This window comes from Pundamilia nyererei, unplaced genomic scaffold, assembly GCF_000239375.1.
Source record: "Pundamilia nyererei isolate P.nyererei 1_Seehausen unplaced genomic scaffold, PunNye1.0 scaffold00128, whole genome shotgun sequence".
In the NCBI taxonomy this organism is placed as follows: Eukaryota; Metazoa; Chordata; class Actinopteri; order Cichliformes; family Cichlidae; genus Pundamilia; species Pundamilia nyererei.
The window spans coordinates 511,279-525,136 of NW_005187529.1; the positions used below are offsets into that span (position 1 = coordinate 511,279).

Sequence of the window (13,858 nt, forward strand, 5' to 3'; positions counted from 1 at the left end):
AGAAAAAGAAGTGAAGAGCCACAGCCAGAGAGAAAACAAATTAAAAGGAAACTACAATATCTTTTTTTTTTAAAAAAGGTCCTGAAAAATTCAAGTGAAGAGAAGATTTGTGCTCTTGGCAGTGACTAAAACGCTTCTGAGTTCTGAATCAAACTCTGAAAGAAGATGAGGTATTCAACGATGTATTTGTTCCCCCCATTATTTCATGTTACATGTAAAAATGCCAAGATACATAAGTGTAAAGGAGGCTGCCGTTTGAAAACTGGTGCAGGAAAAATACCATCTAATTCGTTTCATCTTCATGAAAACATTTGAGAAAATGCATGAAAAAAGTATAAATGCAGGATTTTAAGGCAAGAGCTACAACCGTACTCTCAACTTCATTGAATTGCCATAAAAGTCAAAAAAATGTGGCTGTCATACCAGGGTATGTAACACTTGTAGTACTTTATGAAAGGAGCAGAAATTTTGACGAGCTGGTAGATCTGCTGTATAACGGTTAAGCCGTCTGTGTCCGCCCACACCTTCCGCTGGCCTCGGCTATAAAGTTCAAGAGGAGAGAAATACTGGTTTACACTTCAATAAAAGACCTTTTTCATCAACTCTGCTCTTCTGACTACATCAGTCTCGCTGTAATCCAACCATCAAGGTCAAGTATGTGTATGTGCGTGAGTATGCGAGAATGACTGTGTGCTGCAAGAAGGCAAGTTTAATCTCAGGGCAATCAAAATAAAGGAAAACAGCATTAGTGCAACTTTCCTCCAAAACTTTGAATATTTATTTTTCCTAACTGTGATTCAATCAGAGTGGCCTGAATGAAAAGTGTTATTTGGGTCAAAGCACTAGCATCTAATCTAATAGTTGCACTTCCATCATTTCACTCTTAAACATTCACACCTACTTTCCTGCACAGATCATTTTTCCTTAAGAGGCCACTGAGCAGCTCTAATGGAGTTCTGGGGTTTCATTTTCTCAAGGACTCTGTGCAGTTTAAGTTAGCTTAGCTCTTCAGTGCCAAACACATGTTAAGCTAAAATGCATACTTCTGACCTTATCTTTAATTCTCAGCATGTCTATCAACTTTTTAAAAACAGAAATACACTTATTAGACACCAAATGCATATTTCATTTTCACACAGTCTACACGAGTGACTGAGCAGCCACTAGAGGATTTTTTTTTTGCCCCAATACAAACACACAAACATGTGTACACATCTGCCAGTTGTGTGTTTTGTGCTTTCACATGACACTATTTCATCCTGATCAATGCCTTTGTCCTACAGACTCAAAGCTCAAAAGCTGTGGCCTGTTGCCATGGTTATCTCTATTTGAAACCAGAGGGATTAACCTCTGTTTGGCTTGGGAGAGAGACAGGAAGATAGAAAAAAAAATGAGACAGAGGAGCAAAACGAGAGGGAAAAGGTGTAGGAAAAACAAGGAGGAGTGAGAAATCCAATGAGTAACGAAATAAGCCAAAGTGACAATAATAAACAGAGGGCCAGAGACACAGCAGTGTCCATTAACCCCCCAAAATGTGACGTGTTGTTTTTCCCCCCCCCCAAAGTTTTCTGCACCACAGGGAGTATAAATCAACAATCACACTGCTGTTGGGTTGTTTTGATTAAGTAAAAATAACTGAACAAACACTGGGTACCATGAATTGTTTTTTCCCCATATTGTTTTTTAAAGCACATGATTCGAACCGTTCCTTTTTAATAGAAAGGACTGGTGTACCGGCAATACCAGAAACATAATCAGCACTATAATCTTACAAGTGACAAAACATAAAAACAAATCTGTGACTGACTTTATTTACATCTGTAATACTGCCAACTTGATCCCCTTCTTAAATTTTTCTTTTGGCCCAGCTCTGTTGATTTGGGCTACACAGAAACCACTGTCACACAGCACATTTCAAAACTAAATATTGGGATTCTCTCACTGAGATGTTGCCTTTTCATTTTCAGTTGTTATGCTTTGTTGTGAAAAGCAACAAAAGCCATAGATGTTACACGCTCAGAAAAACATAGTACAGCAAATGATCCTCTTTCTCAACTTCAAGAGTGAGAGTTTGAACCAAGGGCTCTGGCTGCAGAGTGTCTGTGTTACAGACACAGAAAGCACATGTAGAGACATTTAATGGAATTAATGTAACATGGAAGCACAAAAAAGAATTTCAGCTGCAGCCGCTTTGCATCAGGAGATGGGCTTTTGAAGATGCAACTTCATTTGCAGTATGTGGTCGTTGTGAAGATGCGTTTTCAGTGTGTGTTGCTGAAGAGCTAGGATGAGAGAGTAGAGATTTTCTCGCCATCTTTTGATGTCGGGACGAGGGCACAGTGGGGCCAGCTGACAGCTTGTTGGGCCAAGGTTATTTACTTTTAGAAAGGGAAAACCAGCCTGAGTCAGCAAACACTAAAGGGCAGTCACACATACGCACATTCACACACACTCAAGCGAAGACACATGCACATACAGATGAACATGAGCATGCCTATGTACGCGCATCCCACCCTTGCCGAACTACACACCTACACACGCAGCACCAAGAGTTTAAATAGTCTCATCACAGGAACACCATTGAGAAAACAGCAGTCTAATTACCATCATATCCTCTACCAAGGACACCTCATGATGGCAGGCTCATACTCATCTATTCATTTTACATGTACAGACCACATCCTCCCCTCTTACAAAGCCATTATGCCTTAACAAGGGTTCTTAAACCCTCCCAGTCCAAACTGAGCAGGTTTAGTGTCCTCCTGAGACAGAACCTTGTTAAAGCTGCGTCATTAGGAGCAGCCGCAACAACCTGGCCTGTCTTCTATTTCAGGGGCATTACCCCAAATTGTGCATGTATAGGATCTGATAACCAGGAATAAGCAGTGAAATAATTAATAACCCCACTACCAACACTCACACTCCACACACACACAAAGGAAAAACCAGAAGCAATTACATATGATTTATTATAATAGTATGCATAGCAGCAGAGAGCCAACCACCCTTATATTTAACATTCATAGGATGAGCCAGGAATTTTTACCCTCATGCTGAACTTTGGTTGCTAATGTCCAATTTCCTTTCTCTAGTCAGAATGTGAACGTTCCTGAAAAAGGACAGCCAGTGGCTGTCATTAGGATTCTCAAAGTTCTTGACATTATCAATCATTTTCATTTTTAGTTGCACCCTCAAATTAAGCCAGCCAAAGGTCATAACGATGGAGTCTGGTCATACGGTTCTTTTATACTGAGCAACATTATTTATGTCCTTACCAAGCATTAAATCAACTTGGCACATTTACAGAACTGATTATATCAGCTTTAATGTAAACAAATTCATTGACATTTAATATATCAGTTTGTCTGTACTGAAGTTCCACCTCTACAATCTATTTGCATTTTGTTTATATTTGCATCCAATATAAATCTGAAGCATTTGGTGTGTATCTAGAAAAAGATCTTGAAATGAAACCTGGGGGACATCCCATGTTAAATTGCTAACTTTTTCAATAAACTAGAGATACAATCAAACAGATGACAAGGCTCATATACTTTCAGTAAGTAAAATAAGTACAATTTTGTTTCTATAGGACCTCATCAAGATAAATATCAAAGTCCTTCATACAAAAATATTAGGAAAAAAAAAGTTAGCCTAAAGTATGTATAAAAATATGGTTTTAAAAAGAGATGCATGCTATCGAAACACATTTTTGTAATACAAAATCTATAAATCAGATCTCAAATTATGAGGATTTTGCCATAAAAATACAAACCTCCTTAAGGAGTTACAAATAGACCCTCAATCAATCAATTTTCCTGCAGACTCCTGGTGGAGCATAGGGCCGCAACAACACCACGGCAACGGACTGTTCTGGGCCGTTCTCTTCAGCTGGGTCCACGTCATTCCGGCGGCCTTCACTTCGCTCTCGACAGATCTTCTCCATGTCTGTTTGGGTCTCCCCACACAAATAGACCCTGGATAATTAAAACTTGTGACATCTTGATTCTGTTGTTTTCATTGCTATAGAGGTATGTGGTATCACTACACCAAGATCTAAAGAGCTCTCTAAGGCCTTCAAAAATAAGCTCTGTCTAGCTTTGAGTCTGGCAAGTGACCCTCCACCGCCCCACTCTTCTCTGGAACAGACTGTTTGATGCCTAAAGAAGTCTACAAGAACAGAAACATTTGGTCACACTAAACTGCAAGTAACTCGCAGAGTGCAGATCAAAGAACTTTTCAGTACAAGAATGTCAAACCGGCTGTGAAGTATGGCGGCAGAAATGTTATGCTGTTTGGGGTTGCTTCACTGCATCAGTACACAATCTGCAGTCTGATTCCGTTACACAAAACAGCTTAACTATTAAGCTTAAGTGGAACTTGAGTTTTTACTTGAATAATAATAAGAACATTAGTGCATCCTCACATTGCGAAAAGAAGAAATAGATAATCATGGAATGACCTATTGCAAAGGAAGGGATTTAAGAAAACTTGTGTCAGGGACACGAGGATAATTCTACAAAACTCCAAGCAATCATTCTGCTAAGTGGGCAATACTCTTTATCAATGTTTTTGCTCCAGTCAAAATTGGAGAAGATGTTAAACAGCTAAAGTTTGCCTGAAGGATATGCAACGAGAGACAGATGATGCAGACGAAGAACAGTTTATGCAACAGGAGCGAAACAGACTGCAAAATAATAAATGTTGACTACGATGGACTACCCCCCACCCCCACCCCCCACACACACACACACGTTTCCATATATACATACATATAGATCATTTTTTATTTCTATAAATACACACAGAATTACAAGTGCATTCATTATTATTAAATTTAGCCAATTTTCACTGTAGTGTTGTTTAATACACAACTTTCATCTCACTTTCAAACATGTTGTTTTTCTCAACTGTCCTAACCAATGGCTTGAAAAGAGATACTAGCATATATTTGGAAAACCCTTTCAAATTAAGTGTAGGTCATAAATCATACGTATTTATAACACTGTCAACAGAAAGATTAAGATTTCTTTAGGTACTTGTTATATAATTGTTGCTAACAACCCCACTCACACTACAATTAGCGCCATACAATTCACTGCAATTTATTATGTATAGTTTAATTGGAACCTTGTATTACAAATGTGGTGGAGTAGCTATAACATATCTAAACCCTCCATGTGTGAAATTGCACATAGTAAATAATCATTAGAAAAATACAACAGGACCAAGAGCTGAGGTAATTAACACAATACATCTCTAGCATACAAGTGCCATTATTTTCTCTGAAACCACAAATCCTTCATCTGAGTAAATGTTACAAGGACACCCAACTCAAATGTTATCGTCCCACTGAGTGGTCATTATCAGCTGTAATCAGTCTCAAAGATATCGCCACCAGGCATCCAGGTAACAGCAATTGGTAAGCATTGCAGGTGTCCAACTCAATAATCACCACAACTCTCTGTGCACCACCCTCTAAATCAACAAGCACAAATGACTTCAAGGATTTCAGTGAAGCAATTTTTCTAAATGAAGAGGCAGGATGGAGATATGTAATTGAAATGAATAAATACTTAAAAAATAGATAAGTGAAGAATAGTCAGACTGCATGGCAGAGCGAGAGGAAAAGGCTTCATTGGTTTTCAGTGGGCATGTACAGACTCAGACGTACTAAAAGGTTACAGCATTTGATTTGTGATATTCCACTCTAAAGGCTCTGTCTCTGTCTGGAGGAGCAGTTTGGCTACTGCTGTCCACAAAGTTTGATCGATGGCTGAATTATGCCATCGGATTGCGAACCTAGCCGACTATGCTGTCTGCCCAATGACAAACAACGAACGTGCCTGGCCACCAATAACAATGAGAGATGTGAGGACCGAACAGCCAATCAAAAAATAGAAGCAATAGTGTCCCCATAAAAAGGGACCTTTCACACAGCCTCTCTCACTGCCATTAATATACTTCACTCATATGTATTCCACTGAGTGTGTGGGGAAAAAAAGATTGTAAATGCAGCGCCACCCTTTTCTTCCTCACACCCTCCTTTTCTGCTAGCCTTTTATTTCCTTCTTATACTTCCTCCCTCTCATAGTTCAGGCTGCCCACTCCACATATACTCCATCTCTCTCCACCCTCCCTTGCTACAGTTTGGGCTTCCCACTCCCTCCCTCCATCAATCACCGCACGCACCCTCCCTCGCTCCAGCAGCCCACTCAAAGGCTAATTCCACAGAGGGAGAAAATGTGAGGATAGGCATTTTATAGTGTTTTCCAGTTATCTCCGTCCTTATAGAGCTGTTCTCAACCCAGCTCCATCAAACCAAGCACCACCCCCACTCTCTAGCTGCCTACTCCATCCCTCCTCTGTTCATGGCAGTACTTCCCTCATTCGTCTTTGTTTTCCGTTCTCTCGCGGGTAATGCTGGGGTGAAACCAAATCTGAAGGGTTTTTCTTAATGAGCCATTCAGTAGTTGAAAAGCATCTTACTCTAACAAAATGACTGAAAATTGCTTGAAATGTATTATGCAATTCCTCTAAAATAATATAATTTCACATGTTATTGCTGTAGCTGATTGCGTTGCATTGCTGAAATATGAGGCTATGAAGATGTGATGCTTTCATTCACCACCAAACAAATCGTGCATTTGCTTGGGAATCCATCCTTTACTGACTGTCTTCTTAAACATGACAAACTTCAAATTCATCCCCAACCTGTACTGATGTTAGCAAACATGATTCATATGGGCCTGATTCCATTTCCATGACGCTCTCGCTCTATTTTAGTTCTCTTTCAAAGTGACTCAGATTTACTACAATGTACTGGCTGCGTTTATAAATCAGATGGCAATTATTTGCAAATCATCAGAGTCAGATAGTGCTTGTTTAGAGACAAGTGGCCTCCCACCTGTGGAATCGCTTTGGTCCACAAATACTTGCAATTGGTCACCAAATGTGAAAATAAATCAGTGCAATCAGTGGCCAACCAACAATTTATCCCAGTCACAAGCACCTTGCTATTCTTTTTCTTGGCCATTACACCAGCTTCATAGTGCAGTGGTTTGTACATTTACACAACAGGTGATAGATCCCAAGTTTGAGAATAGGAGGAAACAAATCCCTAAGCAGGTTGTGTCAGGAAGAGCATGTGTTGTATGGAGCCACATCAAAAATGTGGCTCCATCTGCTGTGAGGAAGGTAAGATGTCTGGGAAAAACTACTACTGCTGCCCACAGAGACTACAAAACATATAGCAAATTAAGTTATGAAGCTAATAACTTAAGTTAACAACCAGGGACTTTGATCTATACATACATATGTACACACACACACACACACACACACACACACACACAATGCCTCTTCAATTGCCTCATCAAAAGACCTATGGAGGACTCAGTACAGAACAACCCATGACAGCATTTGCATTATCTAAGCCGCAGCATTTGGTGTAAGCAGCAACAAGTTTGCCAAAAAAGAAACTAAGTATCCTCTGTTTTTATTGCCTGCTCTGCCATCTCAAAAAAGGCAAGCATTTTACTGATATTACTTTTGTTAATGAAGCATTTATGAGCCAGGGCCTTTCGAAAGAATGCTTTTTGGCTGCATATTGCATAAGTTCAATAACCTCAGGTTCTTGCAATCTATCCTTTAGCGGTACTGTACACTGAGGAGGGAGAAAAAAATGTCACGAACGGATAATGAGTCACTTATGTTTTATTAACATCTTCAATGTTTACCATTTTTGTTATTCAACTAGAACGTTGACATTATACAGATTTATAAAGGTCTCTACCAAAAACAGTATACGTGTTCTCGTGTACTCTTTATGCTCATATACTAAAAGACTTCAGTTCTGTTTTCAGTACTCTAACATTTACTGTTGTGCAAGTAATCTTTTTTGATGGCATAATACACAACTTAGTAAAGCAGTAAAATGAAGAAACTGTTATGTGTCACTAGGAATTATCATGATTACTGTAATGATGAGAAATATTTTTTCATTAGCAATGCAACAGCGGCGCATTAATCACCCAAACACCTATATTCATCTTCATTTTCCTCTCAGTCTCCCTGCCTCTCACGCTCTCTCCCCCATCCAGTCCATCTCTTTCTTTTGTTTTCTCACTTATCCACTTAACTCCTACATCTCTCTCCCATCACCCTCTACGCACACTAACATAAAAAGACACATGCACATACACGCGCACACACAAAGCCAAGGGATGGTAATGCAGGGTTAATATGATTGGAAAGCAGCTGATGGTTGTGCACATTCAGGCCAGATTACATTTAATTCGATTGGGTTTCACTCACTAGGATCCCTCCCATTCCTATTTTCCTTTCTGTCCTCCTCCTGAATGTCCTCTTCTTGCTATTGTTTGGCTAGGGGCTGTCAGGTCTAACAAAAAGACAGTAAATTCAGCTTTATAACATCCTTAACCACTCAGATATGAGCAACTTGCAATGCAAGTTGATGGCATGTTTTTTTTTTAAAGAATATAGAAATATTATAGTTGATATCTCTGAACACAAATAGAGAATCCAAATACATTTTGTTTAACTGCACAGAGACAACCTTCTTTGTCATAGCTGTGTATTCAAAAATAATCTACATAGTTTATAAAAAGAAGAGTCCTCTAAAGAGATGGGTCACTTCAGATTTTACAACAGAAGAAAGGAACATTACCATTATCACCTAGCCCAGGGTTTTCAATTTAAAACTCAGCTTTTCAGTCACAGGCTGCTCTTTACAAAGCAGAATAACACCAACATTTACATTATATGTGCTGGCTGGTGAAAGTATTCAGGTGTATTACTGTATATCTGGCTGACAAAATAAAAAATACACTCAAACAAATGGCTGAAAGAAAAAAAAGAAGAGGAAAAAAACAAACAGGTTAGAAACAAACAGGTAACAGAGTGATAGACAAGCAGGAAGCAGAGTGGGGGGAAAAAGAAATGCTCTTGTCTTCCTGTGTATGTGTTTTTGTCTGGTTCATCTTTATTTTATGTCTCAGTTGGTCCTGCTGGCCACCTCTTCCCATCACTAACCTCAGCTGTCAGACACACACAGACAGCCACATAAAAGCAGTACACATGCAAGAAAGCTTGCACACACCGTTTATATCAGTAAATAAAGTCCGGGGGAGCGAAGGAAGAAAGGTAAGAAAGAATGAAAGAAAGAAAGAAAAGAAAGAAAAAAAAAAGAGGCAGATAAATGACAGTCAACCAGTGTCGTTAACTTTACGAGTGCCCGTTTTCTTTCTACCCTTCACACACTGTCCTTTCTCAACCCTGTAACTAACGACTCTGGAGGAGGCATTGCAGCACCTGCTGCACACATACACACACGGTTTGGGGGGAACGTACAACAGAGGAAATGGGGTGTGTGTGTGTGTGTGTGTGTGTGTGTGTGTGTGTGTGTGTGTGTGAGTGCGTGTGTGTGTGTGTGTGTGCGCGCGCGGGGGGAGCAACTAAACCAACCCCTAAAATAGGATTAAATGGTGGGATTGGGGGTTAAAAAAGAGAGAGAGAGAAGTGAATACAAAGACAGGAGGTGCCAAGGACAAAGTGGAGGGGAGAAGAAAGAAGGGAGAGAATAAGGGAGGGAGGTGTGAAGTGTCACTGCCAGTAGTACCATCTCTCTAATTAGCATAGTGACCTTGGCCCTGTGTAACTGTTATTATATACCCACACACACACACACACACACACACACACACACGGGCTTAGGTGATTTTGTGTTTGCAAAATAAAATAATGCCCTGATATGAATGTTAATATTCAATACTTTCACATTGCTGAATGTTCTTACAGGGCTACACATGCTTTTCACAAAACATTTTGTAGTGCATAAAATGCAGAGAAGCACCGATTCACATATTGGTTAAAAATCAGAGCTAGAATTTAAATCATTCGCTGTACTCTGTGTAATAATGTTAGGGGGATTCAACCTACAGATACTCTTACAAAAAGAAAGCAAGAATGAGGCTGGGAGACAGAAAAACTAACTGTGAGTGAGCTGGCGAGAGCGTGAGGGAGTACAGCTGTAGAAGTAATCATCTTTCAGGTCAACAGTAATTACCAAGAAGACTGAGGAAGTGAGTATAGGACACACGCACATACACAGTTTCTTGTCTCTTCTCTCATCTTGGCTTGCTGTGTTTTCTTCTCGTCTCATTTATTTCACAACCAAAACATGCACCTGCTACAAAAGAAGATGTCAGTGCAAGCTGCAGGGTTTAATGGATAAAGGTTTCTCGCAGTAAATCCAGTTATATACACACTAGCAGTCTAATCTTGCTTCAACTGTGCTCTAATTAATTCATGAGTGATGTCAGGAAGTTACTGTAATCATGGCTAACACGGACTGCTTACACTGTTACATATACTGCTGCTTCCAGCTCTATTTTAAGCTATTTCCAGCGTCTTGCCCTAAATGCAACCTCTCAGCACAAGCCCCCTACATCTCTTACATTATCTGTCATGCAGCATGATGGTTCCCGTGTTTGGTTTTCCTGCTGCCCATTGATTCGTTTCTGTCGTCTGTCATGTGTATAAACCTGTCTGACATTTCTGATTCGTTGTCTTGACTGACCAAACTGCTGGTTCGGCATTTAAACAAACACGCAGATAACACTAGGGATGGCTATAAGCATTATGTGGTGTAGTCCATTTCTCTTCTGAGCTCCTGTAGGCACAAATGCTTACATCTATGACATATCATCTCGTCTCCCGTGTAGATTTATTTGTCCAACAATGGCTCTTAAAAGTGGTTTTTTATACAACACAACTTTTAACTATTTATACCGTTGCAGAGGAAGTTAAGCAAAACCTAGATCCTGGGATCTGTAGATTCACAATCATGTTTGCCTTTTCCTTTTTTTTTTAAATATAAAGAAAGGAAAAGAGAAAAGATATTTTAAGAACCAGATCCACAGATAAGCAATTTCCATGCTCTTCTTGTCTCTACAGATTCTTTTTTTTTTAAATTCATCCTTCCAAACAAGGTCAATGATATAGTACTTCCTCTCAAAACCTATTCTATCGCCAGTTACTATGTTCAAGTCTCTTCCAATCAGTTTTAAAAGGCAGTAGATCTCATGCTTTTTACTGTATCAGAATATAGTAAGCCTCTGTGCTTCCTGGTAGCTGGGAGTAACTATAAAATAAGAATATAAAGTTGTGAGATATAATTTTTATACTGTATAGGCTGCATAGATCAACACTATGAGACTTTGATACAGGTAGGAAAAATGTACGTAAAGAGCTTCAGGGAGCATCATGAAATATCCCACACCATTTATGTTCTCAATATGGGATTATAAGCCTGCCTTTATTTATCTGAACAATTGCTTTCAACACAGAATATGTTTTCAGATATTTAAACGTAACATGCATATGGCATGCTTGGCTAGATTTATCTTTGCAGATTGGATGCTATGACATTTAAGGCCAGCACTGGCTCAGTAGTGACGCTATCCAAACATCCCGAAACCCCAAAATAGGTAATATTTGTCTTAGATGTTTCATCCCTCTTTAAAACAAGCTGATCATCTCTCTCTCTCTCTCTCTCCGCCCTTCACTTTGTTTGAAAGACTCAACTATCTTGCAGATTAGACGCAACATCAAAGCTTACCGTCTCAGCGAGCCTACACAAAATCTCATTGTACTGCTATAAGTTTTCAATTGTCAGTCTCTCTAATTTAAAAAAAAAAAGTTGCTCAACTTACAAAATGTTCAAGGTTAGGCTTGAGATGGAACATCCTCCATCAGTGTTTTAAGACTGTAAGATTTATTTACTGCTCACTGATCTGGGAAAGTTATGTGGGACGTCAGCAGCTCTTCTGCATAATTAGTTCACGAAACTGGAAGAAGTCTGTAATTTCATTTGAAATGGACTCTTTGCCCTCCGTTCCATCCCTCCAGAGAACTCAATCTCCAAGGAGTCGAGGGTTCTCCCCTCTATAACAGCTAAACACATCAACCCTGCTACTCCCTATCCCAATACCCCCCCACCCACCACCCCTAAGCCGTTACGAACAAAATAAGAGATGGAAGTCTAATGAAAAGAGGTTTAATAGAAGAGCAAGGCAAAGGTGGCTCAAAGGCTTGCTGCTGTTTAATTCAATGGGATGCTCTTGGTGCCTGAAGACTGGCCTATTTTTAATTGCACTCCTCTCTCATTTAGAAAAGGAAGTATGCAGCAATACAGCTTTAATGAATCTGAAAACAAGACAGGCTATTCACTGTCTCTCTGTCTTTCTCTCAGGCAGGATAATGTGATTGTGCTGGTTAGGTCCAAGTTTCGTCACAGCATTGTTGTCCTCTAACATGCACACATGCGCACACTGCAGATTAACCTTCATGCTTTCCTTAAGAGAAAAGAAAGATAGGCGTGTTCCCTGCTACTATGCAGTCTTATAAGATATACTAACGTAAGGATATAAATTTAACAAACACCCACTTTCTCTAATCTCATCTGTCTTTCACACACGTTTTTGAAAATAAAACAGAGCATTACTAAAGGGCCACATAAGACCAAAAAGCAAAGAAAGATTGTGGGAATGTAGGAAGGCAGTCAAGCCTTAATCTGCGTCATTTTGTTTGCTTGCCATGAAAAAATTAACTCCAGGACTAATTTGATCAGTAATCTCAAACAGACTCAAGCAAACCTGCACCTGTCAGTCTCGAGTCAACCCAAAAGTATAACTCGCGTGTAAACCAAGCGGTCACGGCAAAAGTTTTGATCATCTCATTTATGTCATCGCAAGCTATTAAAAAAGTAATCTCACCATCTATTATAATCCGTTTTCTTCAGGAGTTACAACACCACCTCATCAACACCAACACCGCCAAGTTAATCAGACCACAGACTGGAGCGTGTGACGGAGCTTACCTTTGCCATCTGTGCCTGGACTCCGCTGGCTTTGAGCGAGGCCACAGCCTTCTGAGCTGCTGCAGGGCTGTCGAAGTCCACAAAACCATACCCTGTACACACAACAGAAGTAACACAGATGCAGAAAGTGTCAGGAAGATGGAGGATGGTAAGGAGGAAAGAAAAAAATGATGATAAATAATCAGGAATGGGTAAAGTTCTGAATAGTGCTGAGGAAGCTCACTACTGATTTCTATCACAGACCTGAGGCTGTGTTTTCAGTGCATTAATGCAATAAATATGTCGAAATATAGTCAGGTCACATATTTAATGAAAGCTGCTAGTTCTCCCTTTGAATGCATTTTTGCACAGAAGAAAACTGGTGATACAACAATAACTATACCATGTTTATGATCCATGTTTTTGTAATGATTTTTAGTTTATTTCAGTGCAACACAGCACTGAAATACACTACTAAAAGCTGCTCACTATACAGTCTCTGTAGATTAGTTATGTGAAAAAGAAAACTTCAACAGCGCTCTGTGCAGGTCTGTGAAAAACCAAGTTCTTCAGTACCTTTCACAGCAACAATTTGAAGCAAACAGTTTCTATATCACCATCAGTCTCTCACATCTCTGTGGAGGAATTTTGGTCCGGTGTTCTTTACAGTGTCTTTCATTTCACTGTGGTCCACAACTGTTTTAAGGTCCTGCCACAGCATTTCAACCAGGCTGAGGTCTGGACTTTGACTAGGCCATTGCATCACCTCGGCTCTTTTCTTTTTCAGTCATTCTGTTGTACATTTGCCGCTGTCCTGTTATATGACCCAGTGTCACTTAGGTTTAGCCGATCCACCTCAAAGGAGGGAAGCACCGGGCATCTCACAATACCTTACTGCAATACTTCACTCACAATCCAATGTTATTGTGATTTTTAACAGTTCTTGATATGCTGAGTATTATAGTATCATACGTTTAT

General features: G+C 39.7%; 1 protein-coding gene across 3 annotated transcripts in view; it reads right to left on the bottom strand.

The window, feature by feature from the left end:
- The window catches only part of LOC102204136 (RNA-binding motif, single-stranded-interacting protein 3), a 158,710-nt gene that overhangs the window by 46,826 nt on the left and 98,026 nt on the right, over positions 1 to 13,858 (bottom strand). For all 3 annotated transcript variants that reach the window (XM_005743148.1, XM_005743147.1, XM_005743145.1), the window contains exon 4: positions 12,902 to 12,993. In XM_005743148.1, coding sequence (XP_005743205.1) covers positions 12,902 to 12,993 — 92 coding nt within the window. The remainder of the gene's footprint in view (positions 1 to 12,901; positions 12,994 to 13,858) is intronic.